At 44.6% G+C, this 24216-nt stretch overlaps 1 protein-coding gene across 5 annotated transcripts in view; it reads right to left on the bottom strand.

The window, feature by feature from the left end:
- Window positions 1-7143: 7143 nt before the first annotated feature.
- POFUT3 (protein O-fucosyltransferase 3) overlaps window positions 7144-24216 on the bottom strand; it is a 22726-nt gene continuing 5653 nt past the window's right edge. For 3 of the 5 annotated variants that reach the window (XM_075931332.1, XM_025183090.2, XM_025183089.2), the window contains exons 3-6: window positions 17439-17785; window positions 15290-15581; window positions 11741-12576; window positions 7144-9403 (exon numbers count right to left, since the gene is read on the bottom strand). In XM_075931332.1, coding sequence (XP_075787447.1) covers window positions 9179-9403; window positions 11741-12576; window positions 15290-15581; window positions 17439-17519 — 1434 coding nt within the window. In that variant the 5' untranslated portion in view covers window positions 17520-17785 and the 3' untranslated portion in view covers window positions 7144-9178. Of the gene's footprint in view, window positions 9404-11627; window positions 12577-15289; window positions 15582-17438; window positions 17786-20672; window positions 20773-24216 lie in introns of those variants that run through there. The other 2 variants (XM_006111096.4, XM_075931333.1) reach the window with 2 other exon arrangements.

Genomic DNA, 24216 nt, shown 5'->3' with positions numbered 1-24216 from the left:
TCCTGGCCGCAGGTCCTCCAGCCACTGCCCACCCTGTGCTTCCAGCCCCAGCAGAGCTCTCAGCTGCCAGCCTCCACTTCCTCTGTCCCCTCTGCACTTCCTGTCCCTGCAGGACTCCCAGCCGCTGGTCCCATTGCCGCCAGCCTGGCTGCACACCTGGCCCGGCCAGGCTCCTGCCCCTCTTGCTACCGGACATTCGACTGGCCGCCGCTCCCGATCTCTCTGGTCCAGAAATATCTGTGGTCCGGCAGTTGCCAGACGAAAGAGTCCCGAATTACAGAGGTTCATCCTCTATTTCTTTCTTGGTTTTTACTTCACGGTCCCATCTGCTGCCATGCGTTGTAGTTTTCCTGCATGTTTCTTCTTTCTTCCCTGCTTTGCTTTTGTCCCCCCGTTCTCTTCCCTTAAAATAAGTGAATGCAAGGAACGACTACATTTTCTCCTCCTTCCTACTGCTTATTTTTCTTCCCAGTTACATCTTGTTTCAGGTTAGATTGCAAGACCTTTCAGGCAGGGACTTGGAGTTCTTCCTGTGTCTCTGTAAAGCAGCCAGAAAAACTGGGCCTTGATCCGGATCATGGCTTTTGTGCTACCACAATTAGGGTTGCCAGATGGTTGAAACAAAAATACTGAACCCCTACCCCCTCCAAAAAAAACCAAAACACTGGGAAAAAATTCTGTTGAAGGGGGGAGAAAAAGGGGTGGGGGGGAGACCAAAGTTGTTGGGGGGGGGGGGAAGACTCCAAGGACTTAAGCCGAAAAAAAAATTAAAATAAAACAGCATTAAAATAGCATATCCCCTTTAAGTGCAGGGAAAGGAACAGGGGAGCGATTGAGCACTAAGACCAAGGTGCTTCCCCTAGGTCTTTTGCCAAGAAGCCATTTTGTGCTGGCAGCCTTGCGAGCCAGGTAAGCATGGGGGCTGGGGTTGGGAGTTGGCGGCGGGGAGGCCGGGCGCTGCATGTTTGTAGGGTTGCCAGGTGCGCAGCATTTTCGCCTCCTGGCTGGGGAAAAATTCAGAAAATACTGGACCTCTCAGGTGTCCGGTAATCTCTGCATTTTTTTTACCGGGCAGGAGCTGAAAATACCGGATTGTCCAGGTGAATACCGGATACCTGGAAACCCTAACCACAATAGACATAGCAAAGGACAGCAACATGGAGGCTGATCCCTTAAACACACAAAGGTTGGGCTAAAGTCAATGTCCTCAGAACAATGTTAACGCAACTCTAATCATAATCTTTCTGATCAGACTATTTGTCATTAAACGTATACTTTAGCGCACAGGGCATGTTATGTGGCCAAGTTAATGCTATTCTAGGAACTCATTAATTTACTTCTGTGCATTCACTTTATCAGCTGGAGGGTTCATTATTCTGCATTTGGTAGATTTATACCAGTGTCCTCTGCAACTGAAGGAGGACTAAAAAAATGAAAAACTGCTGTGCCATGTTTTGTGCTGTACTCTATACTGTCCTCTTCCTACTTGTGTAATAGCATTGTCAGCTTTTAGTGAACACTCACATTGTAATAATGAATAGCTGATGGAATTGCAAATACATAGGATTTGTTTACTTGATTATAGGAACAGTCTAACTATGTGCCAAAGTGCAGACATTGTGGTCCAGATTCTCCAAGGTGTTTAGGAGCCTACCTTCTCGGGTGAGTTAGGCACCTAAAATAACTTTGACAGTCTGGTTTTTAGGCCTAATTCTGAACTCTGTGACCTCAGTGGCAGAACTTCCATTGACTGCTTAGCTATGAAAGCTGGCCCTTGATGAGAAGGTAGTCAGCATGCAAGCTACATGTGACCAAGGATAAAATGTTCAAATATGCCTGTGTGATTTGGGAGCCATCAGAAGCTGATGGGGCTAAGGTCTCTAAGTCACTTGGGCACTCTTAAAATTTTTCTCCCATTTTGGCGCGGGTATTTAAATTGACACCTATGTCCATATTTAGGCCCCTGTATATTCAGTTTGATAATCAATTGACCGATCAAACTGCAAAAGGGCCTAATATGGGTTCAGGTGCCTCACCCAAGGCCCCCAGGGTATGTCTACACTACCCCCCTAGTTCGAACTAGGGGGGTAATGTATGCATACCGAACTTGCTAATGAAGCCCGGGATTTGAATTTCCCGGGCTTCATTAGCATAAAGCCGGCGCCGCCATTTTTAAAACCCGGCTAGTGCGAACCCCGTGCCGCGCGGCTACACGCGGCACGGACTAGATAGTTCGGATTAGGCTTCCTAATCCGAACTATCTGTACGCCTCGTTCCACGAGGCATACAGATAGTTCAGATTAGAAGCCTAATCCGAACTATCTAGTCCGTGCCGCGTGGCACGGGGTTCGCACTAGCCGGCTTTTAAAAATGGCGGCGCCGGCTTTATGCTAATGAAGCCCAGGAAATTCAAATCCCGGGCTTCATTAGCAAGTTCGGTATGCATACATTACTCCCCTAGTTCGAACTAGGGGGGTAGTGTAGACATACCCCCATATTTTAAAATATTGGCCTTTGACCTTAGGCCTAGCTCTTCAGTGAGAATAAGGCAATGAAATACTTCAGGGAGCGTCTTGGCTTTGGTGTTTGTGAGGATGCTGAAGGATCGATGGCTCAGGCCATTTAACGTCTCTGTTGGTTCACGAGGCTGGTCCAATCTGGGGAGCAGTGTCACAAGCCTCCTTATGCTGCTCTGCCATTGTGGGACCAGGTCTCTGGGTGTGAGAATTTTTAGTCTCCATGGTCAAGCCCAGGCCTTTTTGTTGAGTCTGGGAGCCAATTACTTTGTGTCCAGAATGGACCTGATGTCGCGGATAGCAAATCATGAATAAACTTGGATATTCTGCCTAGGCAAAGGGATGTAACATCATTTATGGTGTCTGCGCAACCTGACTGGAAACAATTAAAACAATTAAAAGTGGCTGGAAAAGGACGTGTCTCTGCCCTTAATCCTGAGTGGTAGCTTGCGCCACAGTGACATCTTGTGGTCAACGTGCAGATGTCTGGTCTGAAGACACCTGGAAAGGTACCTACTAGGATGCTATTCAGAAGGAAACTGCCCTGGCAAATTCACGCCAGCTGCAATTGCCGTTCGTTCTCAGGGTGTGGTGGGAAGTTTTATTGCACAACAATGATGCGGCGCATAAGCCGAGCAGTATTAGAATGAAAATACTGATTTTAATATCTAGGCAAGACAAGTGCTCCACTCTCCCCCGCCCCCACATTTCTGCTTGGTCTGCCCTGTGCCTCTCCTGCAGTACCTGCCCTGAGCACATGTGGTCCCTGTCCCTGGAAACCGAGCTCAGACAGGAAATAGAAGAAATGGGACCAGCCACTTCACATGCTGGTCTTTCCAGGTCCCTGCTCCCTGCAGCATGTGGCTGCCTAAGAGAGCCCCTCTGGGAAGGCCGTAGGCCGTCCCCTGCCTGAGCCCAACTTAGTGTTGCCAGATTGTTGAAACAAAAATACTGACCACCTCTCCTCCCCCACCAAAAAAAACCTGGGAAACAATTCTGTTGAAGAAAAAAAAGGGGGGTGGGAGACCAAAGTTGTTGAGCCAAAAAAAAGGGGGGGGCTCCAAGGGTTATTAAGCAAAATAATAATAATAAAACAAATAAAACAGCATTAAAACAGCATGTCCCCTTTAAGAGTGAGTGCAGGGATAGGAACAGAGGAGCGGTTGAGCACTAAGACTCTGGGAAATCATTGCTTCCCCTTGGTCTTTTTGCCGGCAGCCATTTTGTGCCAGCAGCCTTACGGAACCAGGTAAGCATGGGCTCGGCGGGCTGGAGGTGTTGGGGGCTGGGGAGGACTTGGGGGGTGGGGGAAGCCGGGCGCTGAGTGTTTGTAGGGTTGCCAGGTGCCCGACATTTTCACCTCCTGGCCAGGGAAAAAAATCAGAAAATACCGGACATCTTAGGTGACTGGTATTTTCTGAATTTTTTACCGGACAGGAAGCGAAAATACCAGACTGTCCGGGTGAATACTGCACACCTGGCAACCCTAGCCCAACTGCAAGTGATGGGGAATGAGCAAGCCAGAGTTCCCTCTCCCACCAGCACTTATCCAGCTCTCTCGTCCCCTATGCCTGGCTGTTGGGCCTGGGCAGGGAGCAGCCTGCTGCCACCATCTCTCTAGCTAGGCTCCCTTGTGGGAACATCAGCTGTTCCAGCTGGCAGAGCTGGGTTCTAGTCTAGCATGGGAGGGAAGGCGTGTGAGGCTCAGACCTTTCGGAACACAGGAATGCTCCGAAAGCGGCCATCAGCGACTTTCCTTCCCAACTACCATGTTACTATGGGTGATATTGAAAGGCCAGTTGTGATCCTCGGGGACCCAGCCAACCCCTGGCTCTCCTCCCTCAGGAAGCTGTACACCAGCTGCCTTGACAGCACCAAAGAAAGATTCAGGAGCTGCAGAGTGGCAGCTGAATGTGCTTTTGGTCAACTGAAGGGACATTGGTGTTGCTTATTCCCCGGATTGGATCTTTGTGAGGAAAAACATTCCTGTAGTTCCAGCTGCCTGCCGTGTCTGGTGTCATATCAATGGGGGAAGGTTGCTGTCGCTGGGGAGCGGCTGTTTGCTGTGTTTGAATAGCTGGACACAAGGGCTATTAGAAGAGGCCTCAAAAGAGCATTTTAACTGTGATCCACAGTAATGTGGGTGCGCTGCTCTGTGCTCTACCTGGCCCTAACATTTTGGAGTCTTATACAGTGCTTGCTGGACATTAATTATTGTAATACTGTCCCTGATCTTATGAGTTCTGTCACACCGTATAATAAGTACTGTTAGGCATTCTGTGACCTAATAAAGATTAATTATTTTCCGTGACACATCCTGGCCTCTTTGCAGAGACTGCAAACAAATAGGGCTACAGATCTGTCATGGAGGTCACGGACTCTGTGATTTTTCATGGCCTCAGCGACTTCAGGGCTTTTGCCATTAGCCCCTCTTACTCCCTGCCCGTCAATATGGTTCTACATGATGGAAGGTCTGCTTTCCTAGTTGTCTTTTTTTTAAAAGCCTAGGCAATTTTACAATTCTTTTGTTTGTAAAGATCATAAAAGTTTCAGAGTCAAGCACTTCAAAGTTAGGAAATGCCAACATTACGGTTACCAGTTCAAATTTAATTCAGTCCCCATGTTTATAGATAGCATGATTCAGTCTTTAATTATACAATCACATGCTTTTTAATCTAAAGCATCCCTGCCTCATTTATAGGATAGACAATGAATGAGGTAGATCATTGCAAGAAAAGAACAGATGTTCTCTTCTCTTCTGGATATGGGACCCACACGGACTGCATTCTACTCCTGGTATAGACTTCTTCTATGATTTGGTTATGCTTGACTTTGCAACTTTAATATTATTTTAATGAAGTTTTTTGTATGTCATACAGACATAGGCTAGATGAAAACTCTTTCAAGCTATTCTAAATGTTGAATGTAAATAAAGCATTACTCTTATTTTTTAAAAAGGAGCATATTAAGAGATGAGCAAACTACTATGTTATAAATGGTCAATTAAAACTGTGTTTAGTAGATGTGTTTACACAGATGCCTGAAAATGAAGGCTCGGTATTTTAAAAAACAATTAAGCAAAAGATTAGGCCAGTTACTCTATCACAATGCTGCTTTTTTTTACTACCCCTTCTGTCTATGTATAAGCTTTAGTGAGGCTACAATATTTTTGTAATGTTTGATGTCTTTCAAAGATGGCTGTTAGGTAAACTAATGAGAAATATTATAATATTTGGCCCACTATGAGACAAGGGATTACTTATGGGAATATTTTTTTTACACATGGAAAGTATTTAATTTACACTTGGTTCAGTTTTATCTATGAAATATAATAATTGCATACAGTAGAGCATGCGGACAGGTCCCAAGATGCGTTACACGAGGCTTCTTTGCGGGCACGACCATTTGCTTAGCACTTCTGTGGGCACTTAGCTGAGTCCACATGCTATCCTTCATTGTATAGGATGGCAGATGGAAGAAGTGTGCTGGGATGGACATTTGATGCCTAATGTCCCAAACAAAGGTGCCTCGTATACTGTTCACCCCAATCCACTGTTATAAAGGCAGAGGGGAGACTACTCCCTATACCACCAGATTTCTTAGAAGGCAAACACAAGACTGACGACTAGTAAAAGGCATCATACACTTGGTAGGGGTGCATCTACACGTCAGGGCAAAAGTCGAGTTAAGCTACGCAACTTCAGCTACGTCAATTGTGCAGCTGAAATCGAAATACCTTAATTCGGCTTTTGGCGCTGTTTACGCAGTAGGAAGTCAAAGGAAGTCGAAGGACGTCCCTTACTCCTCGTGAAATGAGGGTTACAGCAGTTGGAGTAAGAAGTCCTCCAGCTTGCCATTATTTCAAAATAATGGCTTGCTGTACATAAGAACGTAAGAACGGCCATACTGGGTCCAACCAATGCCAATATATCTTTCTGAGATGAGGGGACCACATCTGTATGCAGGATTCAAGACGTGGGCGTACCATGGTTTTATATAGAGGCAATAAGATCTTATCTGTTGTATTCTCTATCTCTTTTTTAATGATTCCTATCATTTTATTTGCTTTTTTGACGGCTGCTGCACACTGAGTGGATGTTTTCAGAGAACTATCCACAATGACTCCAATATCTCTCTCTTGAGTAGTTGTGGCTAAATTAGTCCCCCTCATAATGTATGTATAGTTGGGATTGTTTTTTCCAATGTCCATTACTTTACATGTATCAACATTACATTTCATTTGCCATTTTGTTGCCCTCTCACTTAGTTCTTCACAGTCTGCTTTAGTCTTAACTATCTTGAGCAGTTTGGTATCATCTGCAAATTTAGCCACCTCACTGTTTACCCCTCTCTCTAGAACATTTATAAATACACTGAATAGGATTGGTCCCAGGACAGAGTCTTGGGGGACACCCCTAGTTATCTCTCTCCACTTGGAAAACTTATCATTTATTCCTACCCTTTGTTTCCTATCTTTTAACCAGTTATCAATCAGTTAAAGGATCTTCCCTCTTATCCCATGATACATACTTTACTTAAGAGCCTTTCGTGAGGGACCTTGTCAAAGGCTTTCTAGAAATCTAAGTATACTATATCCACTGGATCCCTCTTGTCCACATGTTTGTTGGCTCCCTCAAAGAACTCCAGCAGATTAGTAAGGCATGATTTCCCTTTATAGAAACCATGTTGACTTTCCCCCAACAAATTACGTTCATCTATGTGTCTGACAATTTTATTCTTTACTATAGTTTCAACTAATTTGCCAAATACTGACGTTAGACTTACCGGTCTGTAATTGCCAGGATCACCTCTAGAGCTTTTTTTAAATATTGGCATCACATTAGCTGTGTAGACATATCCTAACAGTGTAGCGCCTGTAGCCTTCAAGATCCCTTGGCATCTTTCTTCAGTGCCTTGTATGAGAACATATTTGGCTAAATTTCCAACAGGTGCCTCCGCATCTCTGTGTGCCGGAGACAGCAGAGTCATTCCCCCACAATCTGATCGGGGTTCGTGCTGCACTGAAATGAACACAGCCATTCTTATTGTGTATTTCTTTAATTAATTTCTAGTCATTGATTCGGTGTAAGGTTTCTAAGTTAGTTGCACCATTGTTCTCCTCCTTTATGCTTAGTACATCGTTCCAGCATTAACCTTCTTTGCGGTTTCTAGAGGAAAAGGGAGAGGGAAAGGGTGCAAATGTTTTACTACTGTTGGCATTATGTTAAAAGGTAAAGCAGCAATTTATTGTGGGGAAAACCCTTGGTAATGAGCATGTGTTGGAGAAAGCAGATTGCGTGTCTACACTGCTAACAAAAAACAAGGCAGCAATTTGGCACTTGAGTCAGCTCCCTTGGGCTCACAGGGCTAAAAATAATAAGTAAAAGGGGCGAGGGGGTTGCGCAAAAAGGAGCCATCTACACAGCTCTTTTTTTGTGCAAAAACCTCTTGAGGAAAAGGGATCTGAGAAGGAAATTCAAATGCGAGCGCGACATATGCACTTCTTCTTGCGGAAGAAGATTGCAGTATAGACGTAGCCTTTGTAGCAGGATCAGACCCTCAATGTAATCATTGCTGCACCCGATCCCGTTCTTTCATCAATTGTCTAAGGCCAGGACTACGCTAGACCCAGAAGGTCACATTAAGGTGTGCAACTCCAGCTATGTAAAAGACATAGCTGGAGTTGGTTTACCTTATGCAGAGCTTGGCGCCGTCTTCACAGAAGGAGGCCAATGGGAGCAAATGCTCTTATTGGCTTCCCTTACTCCTCATGACTGCCAGAAGTACCGGTGCCGACCGGAGCTGCTCTCAGCATTTGAGTTAGCGGGTCTTAAGTAGACCCATTAAATCAAATGCCAGAAAATCGATTTCCAGTGCAGCAAGTGGAAATGTGGCCTAAGTGAAAGAAAGTAGATTACTACAGAATTATTTAGTTTGGAGTGACCCCCGTTGAGGGTAAAAATTCATATGGCCCTATGTTTTAAATAGCAGACAATGGTTTAATCTTACCCTGCGCTTTTTCATTCATTCTGTCCCTAGGTACTAGCAGATGGGGGTTTCCCAGTGCTCAATGCTGATGTGTTTTACATCCTCAGCATCAGAATACGTTAGTTTGTCAACTCTCAGTTAAAACTGTGAAGTCCAACGGGGCTGATGATAAACAGACATTCTGAGCAGCTGTGTGATCGCTACACCTGCCTCAAAGGCACTCTGCTGTGACCTTTGTGGCCATGTGACTAAACCGTTCCACGACCTGTGAATGTTTGTTAACCCAGAGAGGTGGGGGCTTGGATCAGAGAAGGTGATGGGCCTGATTCTGCACAGAAGTTCCTGATCCTAAGTAAGTGACCGTGGTCCTATCAGCTTCACTGGAACTACTCATATGCTTTAGATCAGGCTTGTGCTTCAAGCACTTTCCTGAATAGGGGCATTAACAAGCTAAGGACAATTAGTATACAAATATGTACTTTTAAAAGACAGCTCTGGTAATTCTGTGGCTTATCAGTACTCACTGAGTATTGTACCTACTAGATTCTGTCTTGCAGGACAATTTAACTCTTTCCTGTACTTACTGGCCTACAAATGTTAAGGCAGTGGTCAAAAGTATAATACACAGCTGGCTGCATTGGGGAGCTCGCTGTGTGGGCAATAACCTAGCATGTTCATTCTTTGAACACAAGTGCCCAAAATTCCCGCACTGTAAAGTTCGTATTCCTTTCCACTAGCTTTCTCAGTGCTCGAGCTTCTTTCTTGGATTGTTCAAAGCTTGGAATCCACATCTCTCGCAGAGAGGCCCAGCGTATGTGTGGAGAGGAGAACAAGAAAGTCTCAGGTTTCGGGCAGCTCAGGTGGTTAATCTGTGCGTTCCATCTCCTGGGGGACAGGCCCTGGCAATGGAAGAGAAACACAGGAAGGATTTAATTAGACTCCAGGTCATGGGTAGCTGCAGTGATGAGTAAAAAGCATTCTTCCCCTCTTCAATACTCTCTCTCAGCTGAGAGAATATTTCACTGTTTCTTGTACTGTTGGAGTTCCTCTTTGTGAAGCTGGTGTTCTGGACTGCTTCCTGCCTGTTTTACCTTTGCCTTCCCCACCCTGCCCTGCATAATATACCTTAATCATGTCCTGGACAGTGACAAACAGAATAGACTGTTTCCATGCCCATCCACACAAGTTCTCTGCAGTGTTATTGTAGCTGGGCTGGGCCTGGGATACGAGAGGCACAAACTGGGTGGTCCTATTATTGGACCAGCATCTGTTGGTGGGAGAGACAAGCTGTCAAGCTTCCCAGAGCTCTTCTTTAGGACACTGTGTAACTTGAGTGCTTCTCTCTTCCACCAAAAGAAATTGGTCCAATAAAAGATATTACCACCTTGTCTCCCTCATATCCACGAGCGTGGTAATCATCCTGCTAATTTTTGGAAAGGAAGACATCTCTCCTGCAGGAACTGAACTGAAACCAAATGAGTTTTCATATAGGCCACTGAAAAAAAAGACTCGGATGGTAAAAGCTTCCAGATGCTACAGACCTGGGCTATGTTGAAGTGACAACCTAATGGTGAAAGATGCTATATAGCTAGCAATCCACTGAGTCATTTCAGCAGAATAATCTAATCCCTGCGCGAGGGTCTGATCCGATGTTGCTTGGTCCCACTAGTAAAGTTCCTGCTAATTTTAGTGGATCAGGATCAGCTTCCTCAAAGGGTATGTCTAGACTGCATGGCTCCGTCAATGGAGCCATGTAAAGTAGTTTACTCAACATAGTCAATGAAGCGGGGATTTAAATAATCCCCGCTTCATTAAAATAAAAATGGCTGCCACGCTGTGCCAACGATCAGCTGATCCGGCACAGCGCGGCAGTCTAGACGCGGATTGGTTGACAAGGGAAGCCTTTGTCGACCGCTCCTGTAAGCCTCCTGAAACTTGTCTTGTCCCTTGTTGACCAATCCGCATCTAGACTGCCGTGCTGTGCCGGATCAGCTGATTGTCGGCACAGCGCGGCGGCCATTTTTATTTTAATGAAGCGGGGATTATTTAAATCCCCGCTTCATTGACTATGTCGAGTAAACTACTTTACATAGCTCTGTCGACGGAGCCATGTAGTCTAGACACACCCAAAAAGCCAGAGCCTCAGCTCATATGAATTCGTAATGTTCTCTTGACTTGGACAGAGGGATGCTGAGTTAAACCTGCTGATATTGTGACTCTGAGTTTAGCAGTTAATTGTTGTCATTCCAATATATATGCACTGGGTTGGGTGGTAAGAGCTATGAAGCAAACACTGGTGAACTCTGGGGTCCTGGAAGCCTCTGAGATGAGAGACCTAGCAATGTGGGAACTAGGAAAACCTTAGTGTTCAGTTTTATCGTTTCTCTCCCCTACACCTGCTTCCTGTGCGTGCATGGTTACACAAATAAGAGATTTTCTGATCAGAAACTTGCCGAGTCAATTGAAGAGTCCATTGAATGGACCATCCTGTGTAAGCTGAATGGCAAAATTTCTACTCCCATTCAACTAGTGACCAACAGACAAGTCGCTGAAAACAACTTGAGTATTCTTATTCCCTTTTTCCATATGAGCACAGCTGACCTTCCTAAGAGTTGTCTGTCTTCCCTTGCTAGTTGATGAAAAAGCGTGGCAGGTCAGACAGCCACAGTAGAAAACAAACAACAGAGGAGATGTTAAAAACCAGACTGATATATAATGTAAATCTAAGCAAAGTTCTTGGTTATGTTAAGCAGATGTAAAAATTATTCAATCCCTATTGAGAAATGACTAAAGGGGAAAAATTCAATTCAGATTTTGGGCACCTCCATTTTTGGTGTTTGAAATTGGGCACCTAAACGTCTGTGGAATCTACAATCAGTGGCCATTTTGAAAAGGTGGCTGCCCATCTTTACTGTGTGATGATTAAGGCCTACATGAAATGAGTCGGTGGTTTCGGTCAAATTCCAGATGTGCCATGTCCCTATCAGAAAAATCCATCACAACTAGTAATCCCTGGAGAGAAGCCAAGGAGCCGGAAATACTCTGTGACCTTAACAAGTGACCCTTCACAATCGTAACTGATGAACTTGTGAGGCAATGTTGTCTAAATAAAGTGAGTCTCACTCTATGTGGTGTTGGCAGGGTTTAGCCCTGCTGGAAGATCAGTCTGATTCCTCTTGCCAAAACTGGCTGTACTTAAAAGAAAACAACCCCCAGACAATGAGCGTCGTGAGTACCTTTTCCTCCCTCCTGATGTTTTCCCACACCCTGTTGCACACCATGCATTCAAACACATCAATATAATTGTCCTGGGTGATGTCCTGGACTCCCCATTTGCGTTCTTGGAGAGCAGCGAGCAGTCGTTGGTTGGAGATGGCCCCTTCCAGTTTCCATTGCAGGTAGGCCTCGTACTCTTGGTCATTTGTATCCAGCGCCTTGATGTAGTGCGCCAGCTCCCGGGGATGTGAAAATCTTGTTACAAAGATTGCACTCTTATTACTCGGCAGCCAGTCCATAACGCTGGGGGACCCATAATACACTGGTACCACTCCCAACTTGAGGGGTCTCCAGAGCTTTTCAGTGATGTAATCCTCGCAGACTGCATTTTCAAAAGCAAGAATGAATTTGTACTGAGCAAGTATGCTATAAAAGCTACCATCGTCCATGGAGGCTGGGTTTTGGAGGTGCTGAGGGAGGTCTCTGTTATGCAAGCATTCCCCATAGGAGTCCACCTGGATGTACCGCATTAGCTCGCGCACATAGCTGTCCCGGTCTGAAGGAGGGTCGCAATCGGACTGCACATACACAAGCGGCGCAAGTCTCTTTCTCAAGATATTCTTCTTCTCCAAAGGAACCATGTAGCTCAGAGACTTTATGGCCTCTATGCCCTCTAGGTACTGCGTAGTCAGTGGCAGGTGGGAGTGGCGACTGAAGGTAGCGGTATGGTTGAACAGAGTGATGGTAGGTTCGTGGAAGAGCTTGTAGTTGTTTTTGGGTGACTCTTCATGGAAAAGGGCCCAGTCGTGATGGCGTTTACGAGGGAGGGGCAAACTATCGATATTAAAGTCAGTGCCTAGACAAACACAAATAGTGTCACCAGTCAAACCCTTAATATATTGAGCCAGGAAAACATATATTTTAATCACTATACAAGACCCCTGTAATTTACTTTGGGTCTAACTGTGCCACTTTACTCCCAGTGAATTGGACTGTATGGCTGTGTCTAGACTGGCAAGTTTTTCCGCAAAATCATCTGATTTTGCAGAAAAACTTGCCAGCTGTTTACACTGGCCGCTTGAATTTCCGGAAAAGCACTGACGATCTCATGTAAAATCATCAGTGCTTTTCCGGAAATACTATGCTGCTCCCGTTTGGGCAAAAGTCTTTTTCCGAAAGACTTTTGCGCAAAAGGGCCAGTGTAGACAGCATAGTAGTGTTTTCCGCAAAAAAGCCCCGATTGCGAAAATGGCGATCGGGGCTTTTTTTGCGGAAAACCGCGTCTAGATTGGCCACGGACGCTTTTCCGCAAAAAGTACTTTTGCGGAAAAGCATCCTGCCAATCTAGACGCGATTTTTCCGAAAATGCTTTTAACGGAAAACTTTCCAGAAAATCATGCCAGTGTTAGACGTAGCCTATGTGTCGTAAGGGTCTACTGATTGCAACAAGTCCCATAATAAGGTTCTACTCACCAGAGGTAAAGGGGGCACAATTGAACTCTGAGTTTTTCCAGTGAACTCTGTAATAGAATAGCAGTAGACTTCAGACGGGCCAAAACGGGTTATGTTAATTTGCATTTTAATGTACTCATTAGCTTTAATTGTTGTAACAGGATTGCACCTATCTCTGGAATGATGGGCTACAGACTCAACATTCCAGATGCAATAGTCACAACTAAGGAACCAACACTACACAACAACAATAAGCACGAGCCTGGGGAGGTAGGGATCTGTACCACATGTTCTCGTGTAGTCACGTTCTCCGATTATGTGCCTTGGAGCCCATGAATAACCACCCTTCAGGTGACTCATGCGTGATGGATGTGCAAATCTGGTCCCATCAACTCCTGTCAGTTTCCTCTTCACTGTACATCCCCTTCTCCTGGCCAAGTAAAGGGAAAGGTCCTAAAATGTGGCAAGGGCCTGTTTGCAACTCAGCTGTGGAAGCCATTTAGCAGCAGGGAGCTGGAGAAAAGCCTCGGGAACTATTGACGGGGCTGCAAATGGACAGGCTGTGACTGCTGAACATCACAGCTGTGTGCAGGTCTCTTGTGAGGCTTTGTAGGGAGTGGAGGCAGCTGGGCAGGGAGCCAGTGCAAAGCCCCCCCCCTCCCTCCCCCATGAGAGAGACACCAGGCATGCTAGTGGTACCCCTCGGAATTGGGATACACAGTAAGCCCAATAATTACACTTGCTTCTGGGGCCTTTAAAGGAATCCTACTTCTCCCCAATGATAAGGGGAAGGTGCCAAGAAAAACGGGACTACAAAGAGGATGCAAGAAAGCAGAGGGAGATGAGGGAATGGAAATAGGAGACTAAAACTGAGTAATTGAGGAGAGGAGGATTATGTGAGGGAAAACATTGTGCCCTGTAGAAATATGCACTAGATCAGTGTTTCTTAAACTTTTGAAGACCGAAGAACACCAAACAATATTGTTTTTAAGGAGGAACACCAAGGGTTTTTTTGTTGAGGCTGGGGAAAAGTTATTGAGCAAAAAAAAGGGGGGGAGGAGGGTTGGGAGAAAATTATTGGGGGGAGCAATAAGTTGACTGCCCCTTTAAGGGTGGTCCTTTTGAATTCTGTTATAATATGGAGCTGTCCCTATCTCATAGAAGGGGACGGGACCTGGAGAAGTCATCAAGTCCAGTTCTCATGGCAGGACCAAGTACTATCCCTGATAGATTTGCCCTAGAGCCCTAAATGGATTGAACTCTCAGTCCTAGGGTTAGCAGGCCAATGTTCAAACCACTGAGCTATCCCTTCTTCCCTCCCTGCCTGCCTGCCTGCCTTGCAGCACAGGGGTGTGCTGTGGAACACAGTTTAAGAAATACTGCACTGGATGGTAAAAGGCCCGGAAATGACTGATTCTGATATCACACACTTACTCCATCTTGCTCAAGCTGGTTGACCAAAAGCTTTTAAGGATGAAAGAGGTGACAGCAGTACCGGCCAGTGCAGGACAAAGGGGGATTAATCTGTTTCCAATGAGAGAAATGTGGGACAAGATGGAAAGTGTGCATCATTTCCAGCGTATTAATTGGGAACCCTTTGACAGGAGGGAATGGCGGATGTGAAAAGGCTAAACTCTACTCCTTTGAAAGCACTTTGCACACAGGGGCAAGGCGACACCATGGCTTCAGCATTCCCTTCTCCATCCCTCTCCCCGCTCTGCACAGCTAGCAGGAGATTCCTGGGAGCAGCTCAGCTGCAGGATGGAGCGAGGTGGGGAAGTCAGCTGTAAATATGCTCACTCTGCTAATCAGCTGGGCAGGCGGGAGAGAAATGCTTGGCAGGCCACATTCGGCTCCCGGGCCTGATTCTGCTCACCTCTGAGCTAGAAGTTAGCAAGAGACAATACACAAAGAATTCCACCATGCCATGTCCCACGATCACTTTTTAGAAAAGAACTGCACTGGAGATGCAAGTGAAGATACGTGCTGGTGCACTTTGCCAACTTGCAGACTCTAACAGCTTCAGTTGCAGAGGGTTACGGTTACGCAGTGCTTGATCTGTAACAGAGAAATAGCTGGGAGGGAGGGAACTCATTTACAATTACTCAGTTCCTTACCATAGAAAAGAAAGGCTTTTGTCATGTGATTATGCTGGTAGCTCCTCTTGATAGTAAAGAAACAGACATTTTTTCCGCACTGACCCAACCTCCCCGTCTCGCCAGTCAGGGGGGACCACCAAATCAGGATAGGGTATCTGTCCGTATTTAAAACTCTTCTGGTATCGCTGTAGAGTTCCTGTTTATTAAAAAACTGATATGCATGTTTCTGCGGCTTCTCCAGTTTTAATGAACCATCTTGTAAACTGGAGACGTGTATCTTCCTTTCCGACTTGCCCAGTTCAAGAACCACCTTTGGAGAAAAACACATGGACCATAATGTGCATGGCCAGAGATTTACAGTTTGGTTAGCAGACATGAATTTCCTTGTATAAAGTTTGTCAGTGACATGCACCCATCTCCTGGGTGGACTTTGGCAGCTGTTCAGTAGCTCTGAGCAATGCTTCATGGCTATTTTACATAGGAAGTGAAAAATACTCTACCCATTTAAAACTGTCAAGGGAATTTAAGTAGACAAAGAAAATTATTCAGCTTCAAACTGGCGAGGGCACTAGTGGTTTATAATATACCTTCTGCTGTCTGTCTGGTTAAGACATACAACATAGACAATTAGCCCTACTTGTGATAGGCATGCTCTATAAACAGTGATATCAGGAAACTGTGAAATTACAAGGGAAATTAAATAGATGGTGCTCAAGAATATACAAAATTTTCCCTGATATTGTAGGATCACTAAAACCTTCTTGAAATCCTGTGGCAAGTTAGGGTATGTCTACACTAGCCCCCTGGTTCGAACTAGGGAGGCTAATGTAAGCATTCAAAGTTGCAAATGATTTAAATATCCCAGGCTTTATTTGCATCTTCCTGTCCGGGCACCATTTTTAAATCCCCTTAGTCCAAACTAACTGCCCGAGGCTACACGCAGCAGTCAAACGTTAACTCGAACTAAGTCCTTAGTTCGAGTTAACTGTTACACCTCATTCCACAAGGTGGAACTAGGGGGCTAGTGTAGACATACCCTTAGAGACTAAAGGCACGTCTACGCTACAGAATTATTTTGAAATAAGGCATGTTATTTCGAAATAACAAGATGACATCCACACCGCAAGCCCGTTATTTCAAAATCATTTAAAAATAACAGGCTTTTTCTTCCAGAAGAATTAACCCTCCATTTCATGAGGAATAACACCTATTTTGAAAGTTATTTCGAAGTAGCGGTAGTATGGTTACACCACTGCGGCTATTTCAAAATTGCTCCTCCCCAGGGCCATTCAAAGTAATTACTCCCCAGTGCTTCCTGGGGCTCTAAATCGAGGTAGCGTGTCCACATTAGGGGAGCCTGCCTTGGACTAATTTTAAGGCTTCTCTGCAGTGTGAACATGCTATTTTGAAATAGTTTTTCAGGATTTATTATTCCAAAATAGCTTATTTCGAAATACCCTTGCAGTGTAGACATACCCTATCTGATTAATCTGGGCATAAGCTTTCATGCAAAAACCTACTTTGTCAGGTGCATCAGGGTTTGATCTTTTCTCCTTATTTTTTTAAGCAAGTTATCAATTCATTTATCTTTTCCTTCTAGCCCTGTGTTCTCAGGCTATGTCTACACTATGGATTTTTTTGCAGAAGGGCAATGCAAATGACACGCTGATTAGCATTTTCTCACACTTAATTTGCATAGTCTCTTCTGATCTGTTTTTGTGCAAGAGGTTGTTGTGCAAAAACATGCAATGTGGATGTTTCCATTTTGCGCAAAAACCCCTCTCTGAGGCATAAGGATCTTGCGCAAAAAGGGGTTTTTGTGCAAAACGGAAACGTCCGCACAGCACAGTTTTGCACAAAAATCTCTTGCGCAAAAACGGATCGGAAGAGACTATGCAAATGAAGTGCGAGAAAATGCTAATCAGCGCTTCATTTGCATTGCCCTTCCACACAAAAAACATACCGTTGCCATAGTCTCGGTGAAGTAGAATTTCTTTACACTGGTACTTCTTAAAGTGTTATTGATTAATGAAAATATTCAGGGCCTTTAATGGCATTTTTGTCCTGCCAGAGCTGTATCACAGTTGGAATGCAAACACATGCATCTCTTTTCCCTCCCTTCCAAGACTAGAACTCTTCAGCTACCCAGTCTGAGGATTCACAGTACCTGGAGTGTCACAAGAAGGAAAAAGAGAGCTGCAAAGCAGAAGAAAGAGGCCCAAAGTTTCTTCCTCCCAATTCTAATCATGCTGTGCTGTCAGGCACACGAGGGTGCCAAATGATGGTCAGGGCCTGTTATCAGGAATACCAGCTCCTTCTACCACGTCAGTCATTCTCTCTGTGCTTTCCCATTCAGTCATTGTCTTTCTCAGTGGCCACGGCTGCTGAGGAGGCTCCATCCAGGACTGTGTTCCCAGCTCGGTGTTTAATTCAGTGCCAAGACAGGACTGTGTTCTTCTGTAGTCGTCAGAGCAGCATTTTGTACCAAAGGAACCTCGGAGGAGGATGCAGTAGCTAAAGCAACCACAGAGCAAATATTAGAAACTATGGGCTGTAATCCACAGCACAATTAAAATTAATACCGGGTGGGACATTGGGAAGCACTAACTGATATGTTCACTAGCTACATTTCAGAGGGGAGCCAGGCCTGCAAGGCACGCCAACAAACTAGAGCCTGATTCTCCTCTGCCTATGGAAACACCGCCATAAATTTAGTAGCCCAGAGAAGATGATGGCTGTTATCACAGTGGCATGACAGCCAGAGTGAAGGGATGTGCTGACTCATCAGAACGCTTCACTGTCACCAATGGCACCAAGCAAGGAAGTGCAGTGGACTAGGCCTTCTTTGCCATTGTTTGCATTCCAGGACTCTGAGGGACGTGCACACACCCTGGTTAGTTTGGTAGAGCGCCCATTCAAGCTACAGCGACGCAGGGCCTGTGTCAACAAAGGAGGTGCTAGTGGGGACTTTAGCCATCCCAAAATTTGCCTTAGCCCCCTTATAGCCACTCTTCCCCACTCAGGAAGGGTTCCCCACCACCCGGCTGCTCTTGCTCCCACAGGCTCTGCTCACTGTCCCCTGCCATGCGCTAGCAGCACCGCTGCTCTCGGTTCTCAAAGTGGGTGCCACAGAATATATCGAGAGGGGTTGCATGGGCTCAGAAGGTAGAGTAGAGAGGCTGCTGCTGGCCGGGCACCCAGCTCTGAAGGCAGCGCTGCCTAGCCACAGCGGAGCAGTAAAGGTCACATGGTAAGACTGGGGAGTACCCTGACCATAGAGTTGAGGGCGTATCATCGCCTGAACTTGCCTGAGTGACCCGATCCAGTAGGCGGCCTCTGAGCACACCTGCTGGGTTGGGCCCCCTAGTTAGTCAGCAGAATGTCTATCTTGCTGGGGTGTGAATCAGTCTAGGGCTTGGATGCGAGTTAAGCACCTAGACCCCCACAAGGAGGCAGCGGTGCACCTGCTCAGAGGCATGAGCATTTAAAAAAACTTTTACTGCAAAAACTTAGGAGCCGAGTGAGGTTCGGCATTTACAGGGTTTGAGCTCTTTGCATTGCAGTGGTCCCCAAAACTGGGATTTAGATGCCTAATTCCTTCCGAGTATTCCTTTGGGCTTCGTCTCATAATATTAAGGGCTAGATTGGCAAAAGAGCTCAGCTCCCATTTAGACACCAAAATGAACTAGACATTTTTAATGTGCTCCAGGCCTCAGCAGCTCCTATTATTCTCAACGAGAGCTGCTGGAGGCTGAGTTCACTTGGAAATCTGGCACTCGGTTTTCTCTCGGTAAGTGCGGGGAAAAGCAGTTGAATATGCTCCGCCATGGCTTTTAAAAATGCGGGCCTGAAGTTAGGCTCGTAAGGGTGACTTGGCGAGAGTTGGCGACACAGTGGATTCTTATTACATGCCTCGTCTACTTGGCATTTCTATTAGAGCTGCTGGTGTCCTGATGTCCCATAGATACACTCCAGTCTCAGCTTTTGTTTTTAAAAATTAAAGTTTCGAATAAACTTTATCACCAGAAAGGAGAGTTTGAAAACATGAATCCGCTCTGAAAGCTGTGAAACCAGAAGAAAAGGACACACAGGCTATGTCCACACTTGCAGCTTCTTGCGCGAGTAATATGCAAATGAGGCTAAGCGTGGAATATCGCTGAGCCTCATTTGCATACCTAATCAGCCACCATTTTTTTCAGAAGAGGCTCTTGCACAAGAAGGAGCGTCTACCCTGCCCCTTCTTGCGCAAGAAAAACCCTCTTGCGCAACGCCGTTCTTCCTGAAAAGTAATAGGTGCAACGGCATCGCGCAAGAGGGTTTTTCTTGCGCAAGAAGGGGCAGTGTAGACGCTCCTTCATGCGCAAGAGCCTCTTCTGAAAAAAATGAGGGCTCATTAGGTATGCAAATGAGGCTTGGCGATATTCCACACTTAGCCTCATTTGCATATTACTCGCGCAAGAAGCCGCGAGTGTAGACATAGCCAAAATGTGGTTTTAGGCCTTACTCATGACTTGTGGATGCTTTGGGCTGACAGTTCTGGAATGCCTTTTGGAAATCAATCCACTTGTTCCGGGGCCTCGCTGCAGGGTTTGAAGTGCACCAGAAAGCAAGTAAGTACACCTATGTAGCAGGCCAAATTCTTTACTCTGTTCAACTGGTGTGAATCCAAAATATCTATATCCAGAGCTCAGCAGTCATCAGTCTGGAGTCTTTAACACAATGCATTATATTTTCTCCTGCTTAGGTCAAAACTAAAAATCTGATTCAATAAAAAATGTCAGCCAGAAATGAAGCAACAGTTGGTAATTTTGGAGGATGAGGGTGACATATATTTTCGCTGCAGAGTGTCCGCATGTTGTGATGTTATTATGGGATGCACTGTCTGCATACTGAATTTACAATGCCAAGAATAAATTCAGAACTCCCAAATAGTGGTTATAGTAAATACTTACTTTAGGGTAGCACCCCTCATTGTTTTGAAAGCTTAGCTGGCCACCTGTGATGATCAGAACTTTCCAATTAATTTCAAAAGGAGCGGAAAGCCTTGGGATTTCAGCAATGAATGACAGGAATCCATTACAAACTTTTTGTCTTTTAGGGAGTGAAACAACCTCATTTAAATTTACACAACTGCATTTTGGAGACTTTGCCTATTCAAAATGCCAGATTTTACAGCTCAGCAACACACATAGATTATTTGTTTTCCAGCATCAAAGTACATCTGTTTAAACAATCCAGTTCATAACAGCAATCAAAGGCTTTAAGATTTGCTGATCTTGCTCTCCAGATCAGCACTGAACGGGTTGCAGACAGCTCTTTGCATCTTTCTCAGCATCACTGCATCCTATGCTGTTAGATAACCATGAAATTCACCAGTGATGGGGGTTTTTTTTTTCCTTACCTCGGGAAAACTGCTGTGCTCTTATGCCATTGTTGCTATGCTGTTTTTACTTTCAGTTTGTGCAGCTGTTCAAGATCAGGATAAAAACCTGGAGCTCAGAATAATTCTCTTAGCAAAATGAATATGCAGAGAATCCCTCTGAGAGGGGCCAACTCCTGTTAATCCAGTATCCATAGTTTCATTAGTCCTATTGCAAAGCAGAGCTATTGCCAGGAATGGAATCCGCTCTTTTCTAGGTCCTGAATGTTCTGCAAAGGAAAACTCAGGAGACTAATTACATTAATTGTGCTATCATTTTAGTGAAGATTGCTCTTCCTGGAAGTCCCGGACAAGGAGATTTCAGCAAAAATCCGTTCTTGATTGTGATGACTTCTTTTTGGATAACAGTGCAGTTATTTTAGCCAGTATCGGTCTCCTAGCAGGACTTAAATTCACTGTACTCTGCCAGAGGAAGGTTGTTCAGAAATGCGTCACAAAAGTTTGGAGTGTGTGGTGAGCTCTGTTTTTCAGTCCAAGGGCAGGCCAAAATGCATACACTTCACATATTCTGTAATCAGATGTGGCAGTTAGGTATGTCTAGACTACAGAGCTTTTCCAAAAAAAAAGTTAGAAAAGCGGATGCGTTTTTTTCGGCATCCCTGTAAACTGTGTTTCACGAGGAAGAAGGGATGTTCCGAGAGAGGGTTTATTTGTAGATGGGCCAAATGTCGGAAAAGCCTCTTTTGGAAGAAAAGCAGAAAAAGATATGCAAATTGCAATTCACAATTTGTGTATCTTTTTCTGACTTTTCTTTGTAGTGTAGACATGGTCAGCAAAATGAAGTGGACATGTCCAGTATAAAAATGATGAGACCAATTCTCTCTTGCCTTGTGCCCTACACAGGTATATCTCTCTATCCCTGTGCAAAGTGAATTTTCTAAGGCTCTGTTTACACCATTTGTTTTCTTCAGAAGAGGAAATGCAAATGAAGCGCTCATTTGCAAATCTTGCGCTCTCATTTGCATAGTCTCTTCCAATCCTTTTTGCGGAAGAAGTTTTTGCCGAAAAAAACCACAGTGTAGATGGGATCATTTTTCAGAAAAAACCCCTTTTGTGCAAGATCACCTATTCCTCAAAAAATGAGCGTTACAGGATCTTGCACAAAAGGGATTTTTTCCAAAAAATAGTCCCGTCTACACTGCGGGGGGGTTTCACAAAAACCTCTTCCACAAAAAGGATTGGAAGAGAATATGCAAATGAGAGCACAAGATTAGCAAATAAGCGCTTCATTTGCATTTCCTCTTCCGCCAAAAACAAATGGCGTAGACGGAGCCTAAGCTGCTCGCATTCTGTGTAGGCAGAAGTGCTACACAAAAGCAATGAGGACACTACTCAGTCCCTTTGGGTCTAATGTGCTTCTATTATCTGGCTTAAAGGTGCGTATGTGTTTGAAAGCAGATTACTTTGGCTCGTGTCAAGTTTCTTTTGCAGCAGTTAGAAAATCTCATGTGTTGTGCCCTGAGCATCAACAGGGCAAGTGGATTGAGTTTGGGGAAATGATTAGAATTCCCTGCTACCTTTCACCGGTATAGATGTCTAGTTCTATAACTGACGGACCAAGATGAGCCCAGTCTGTGTGTGATGTAATTGTTTGAGGGAATGGAACTGAGTGATGGAAGAGGAGGACTGAGAAACTGGTCATAGCAGAAGGGAAGGTTCGTGATATAGCGGACGAGACTGGAATAGCAACGCAGTTTAAAAGGAGTTTGAGTAGGCCTGGTGATGTTGAGGGGGTGGGATAGAAGTGGAACATAGGCGGTTAGGGAAAGGAAGGTGGGGAAGAGAGTTGGGTCACAAGTGGAGGGAGATAGGATTGCTACCAGTGGGGAATGGAAAGGGATAAATGACAACTTACCCCAATGTGGGCATTTTGAAGGGCTGGCTATAGAAATGTATGAATGTCCTGGTCCAATGTTGCAGTGCAGAGCATTAACTTAGGAAATGTAATGCTAACAACTGTTGCAGGCTCCTGCCCCGTGTGGTTATACGTAGAACTTTATGGCAATATGGTCTAGCAAACAGTGCCAGCACCATTTATAATTTTCCTGTCAGTCATCTACTGCACGGAATAACCACAAGATATGTATCATTCTCAGAGGCAATCTAGTGGCTAGAGCAGTGGCAGAAATATCATGATTTCTTAAGACTCTTGTGATTTTTGAATATGAGGGGTTGGTAATACTGAAGTCTGCATGCAACAATGAGTAGTCTAGAGAGCTGCAGACAGAATTAGAACGGAGGGACTGACTCAAAGCCCACTGAAGTCACAGAAAACCACGTTGATTTCAATGGCTCTCATTCTACAGTGTAATTAGATGGTGTTGAGACTGTCAAGGTTTGCATCTTGAATAACGCCTCCCCATATTTCATAGTCTGATAATGTTCATCTGGGACAGAATATCTCTTGTAGTTAAGGCTGACGGCAATGTTAGCATTATAAAGACTGGGAAGAGAATGTGGGTGTGTGGCCTGGTCCAGATGTGCCATCCAGCGGAATTAAGATGCTACTGCAGCTTCTCACCTGACCACACAAAATAAACTTCAGTGATGACTAAAACAACATGAGCAAAGTATGCATTATATACAACATGCTCAGCACCATGGGAAGCCGGATGTTCAAGAAAGAATAAGCATTGTTTAGGAATGTGCCTAGTTCATTCATGGGCATCCCTCAACTCCCAGTAAAATCCTGCAATTGTAGATTCCAATTAAGGAGATAGGAACATAACTGAATGTAAAATTAAGAAAAAAATGTAGTCCAAGCAGCATGAAAAGCCTGACAAAGAGGTATATGAAGTGGTAGAATGATTTTCCCTGGGAAATGGTGGAAACCCTTTTGTTTAGGACTTTTAAAACAGGAAACATATTGTAGGAAACATTGGTATTGGCAGAGAGAGACTGGATGATTTAATAATCTAATTTCTGATTTAATTTCTTTGGGGCCATATCCATATCTCTCTTTCTGTTTTACCTTCATTTTCTTCACTTCATTTTTTTTATCTTGAAATATTATTGCACGTCATCTTTAATATTATAATCCCAAAATGTAATTTCTCAGGTCCTCAGACGGTATAAAGCAATATTACTCAGGATTTGGCCCAGTAACACCATTGCATGGTTTAATATATGTATTTTTATTTTCTTTATATTTTTCTGCTCCAGTTTTGCCTGAAAAAAAAGGATTATTTTGTTTGTGCTCTTTTTTCTCCTCTGCATTTCTCTGTTTCCCCATGGTTAATGTTGCATTTCTCATGTAAATTGCAATCCAGAATTTTTCCCTCTATCCCTTGTATCAGACTCTTCCAGCATACATCACGTTTTCTCAGTGTTATCTATAATTTTTATTTCTTGTTTTTCCTGTGTTCTTAGAATCATAGAATTAGAGAACACTAGAACTAGAAGGGACCTCACGGCAGGACCAAGTACTGACTAGACCATCCCTGATCGAGGTCTATCTAACCTGTGCTTAAATATCTCCAGAGATGGAGATTCCACAATCTCCTTG

This window comes from Pelodiscus sinensis, chromosome 6 (assembly GCF_049634645.1).
Source record: "Pelodiscus sinensis isolate JC-2024 chromosome 6, ASM4963464v1, whole genome shotgun sequence".
Classification (NCBI taxonomy): domain Eukaryota; kingdom Metazoa; phylum Chordata; order Testudines; family Trionychidae; genus Pelodiscus; species Pelodiscus sinensis.
The sequence above is the reverse complement of the archived record's forward strand: the minus strand, read 5'-3'. Positions and strand labels throughout refer to the sequence as shown.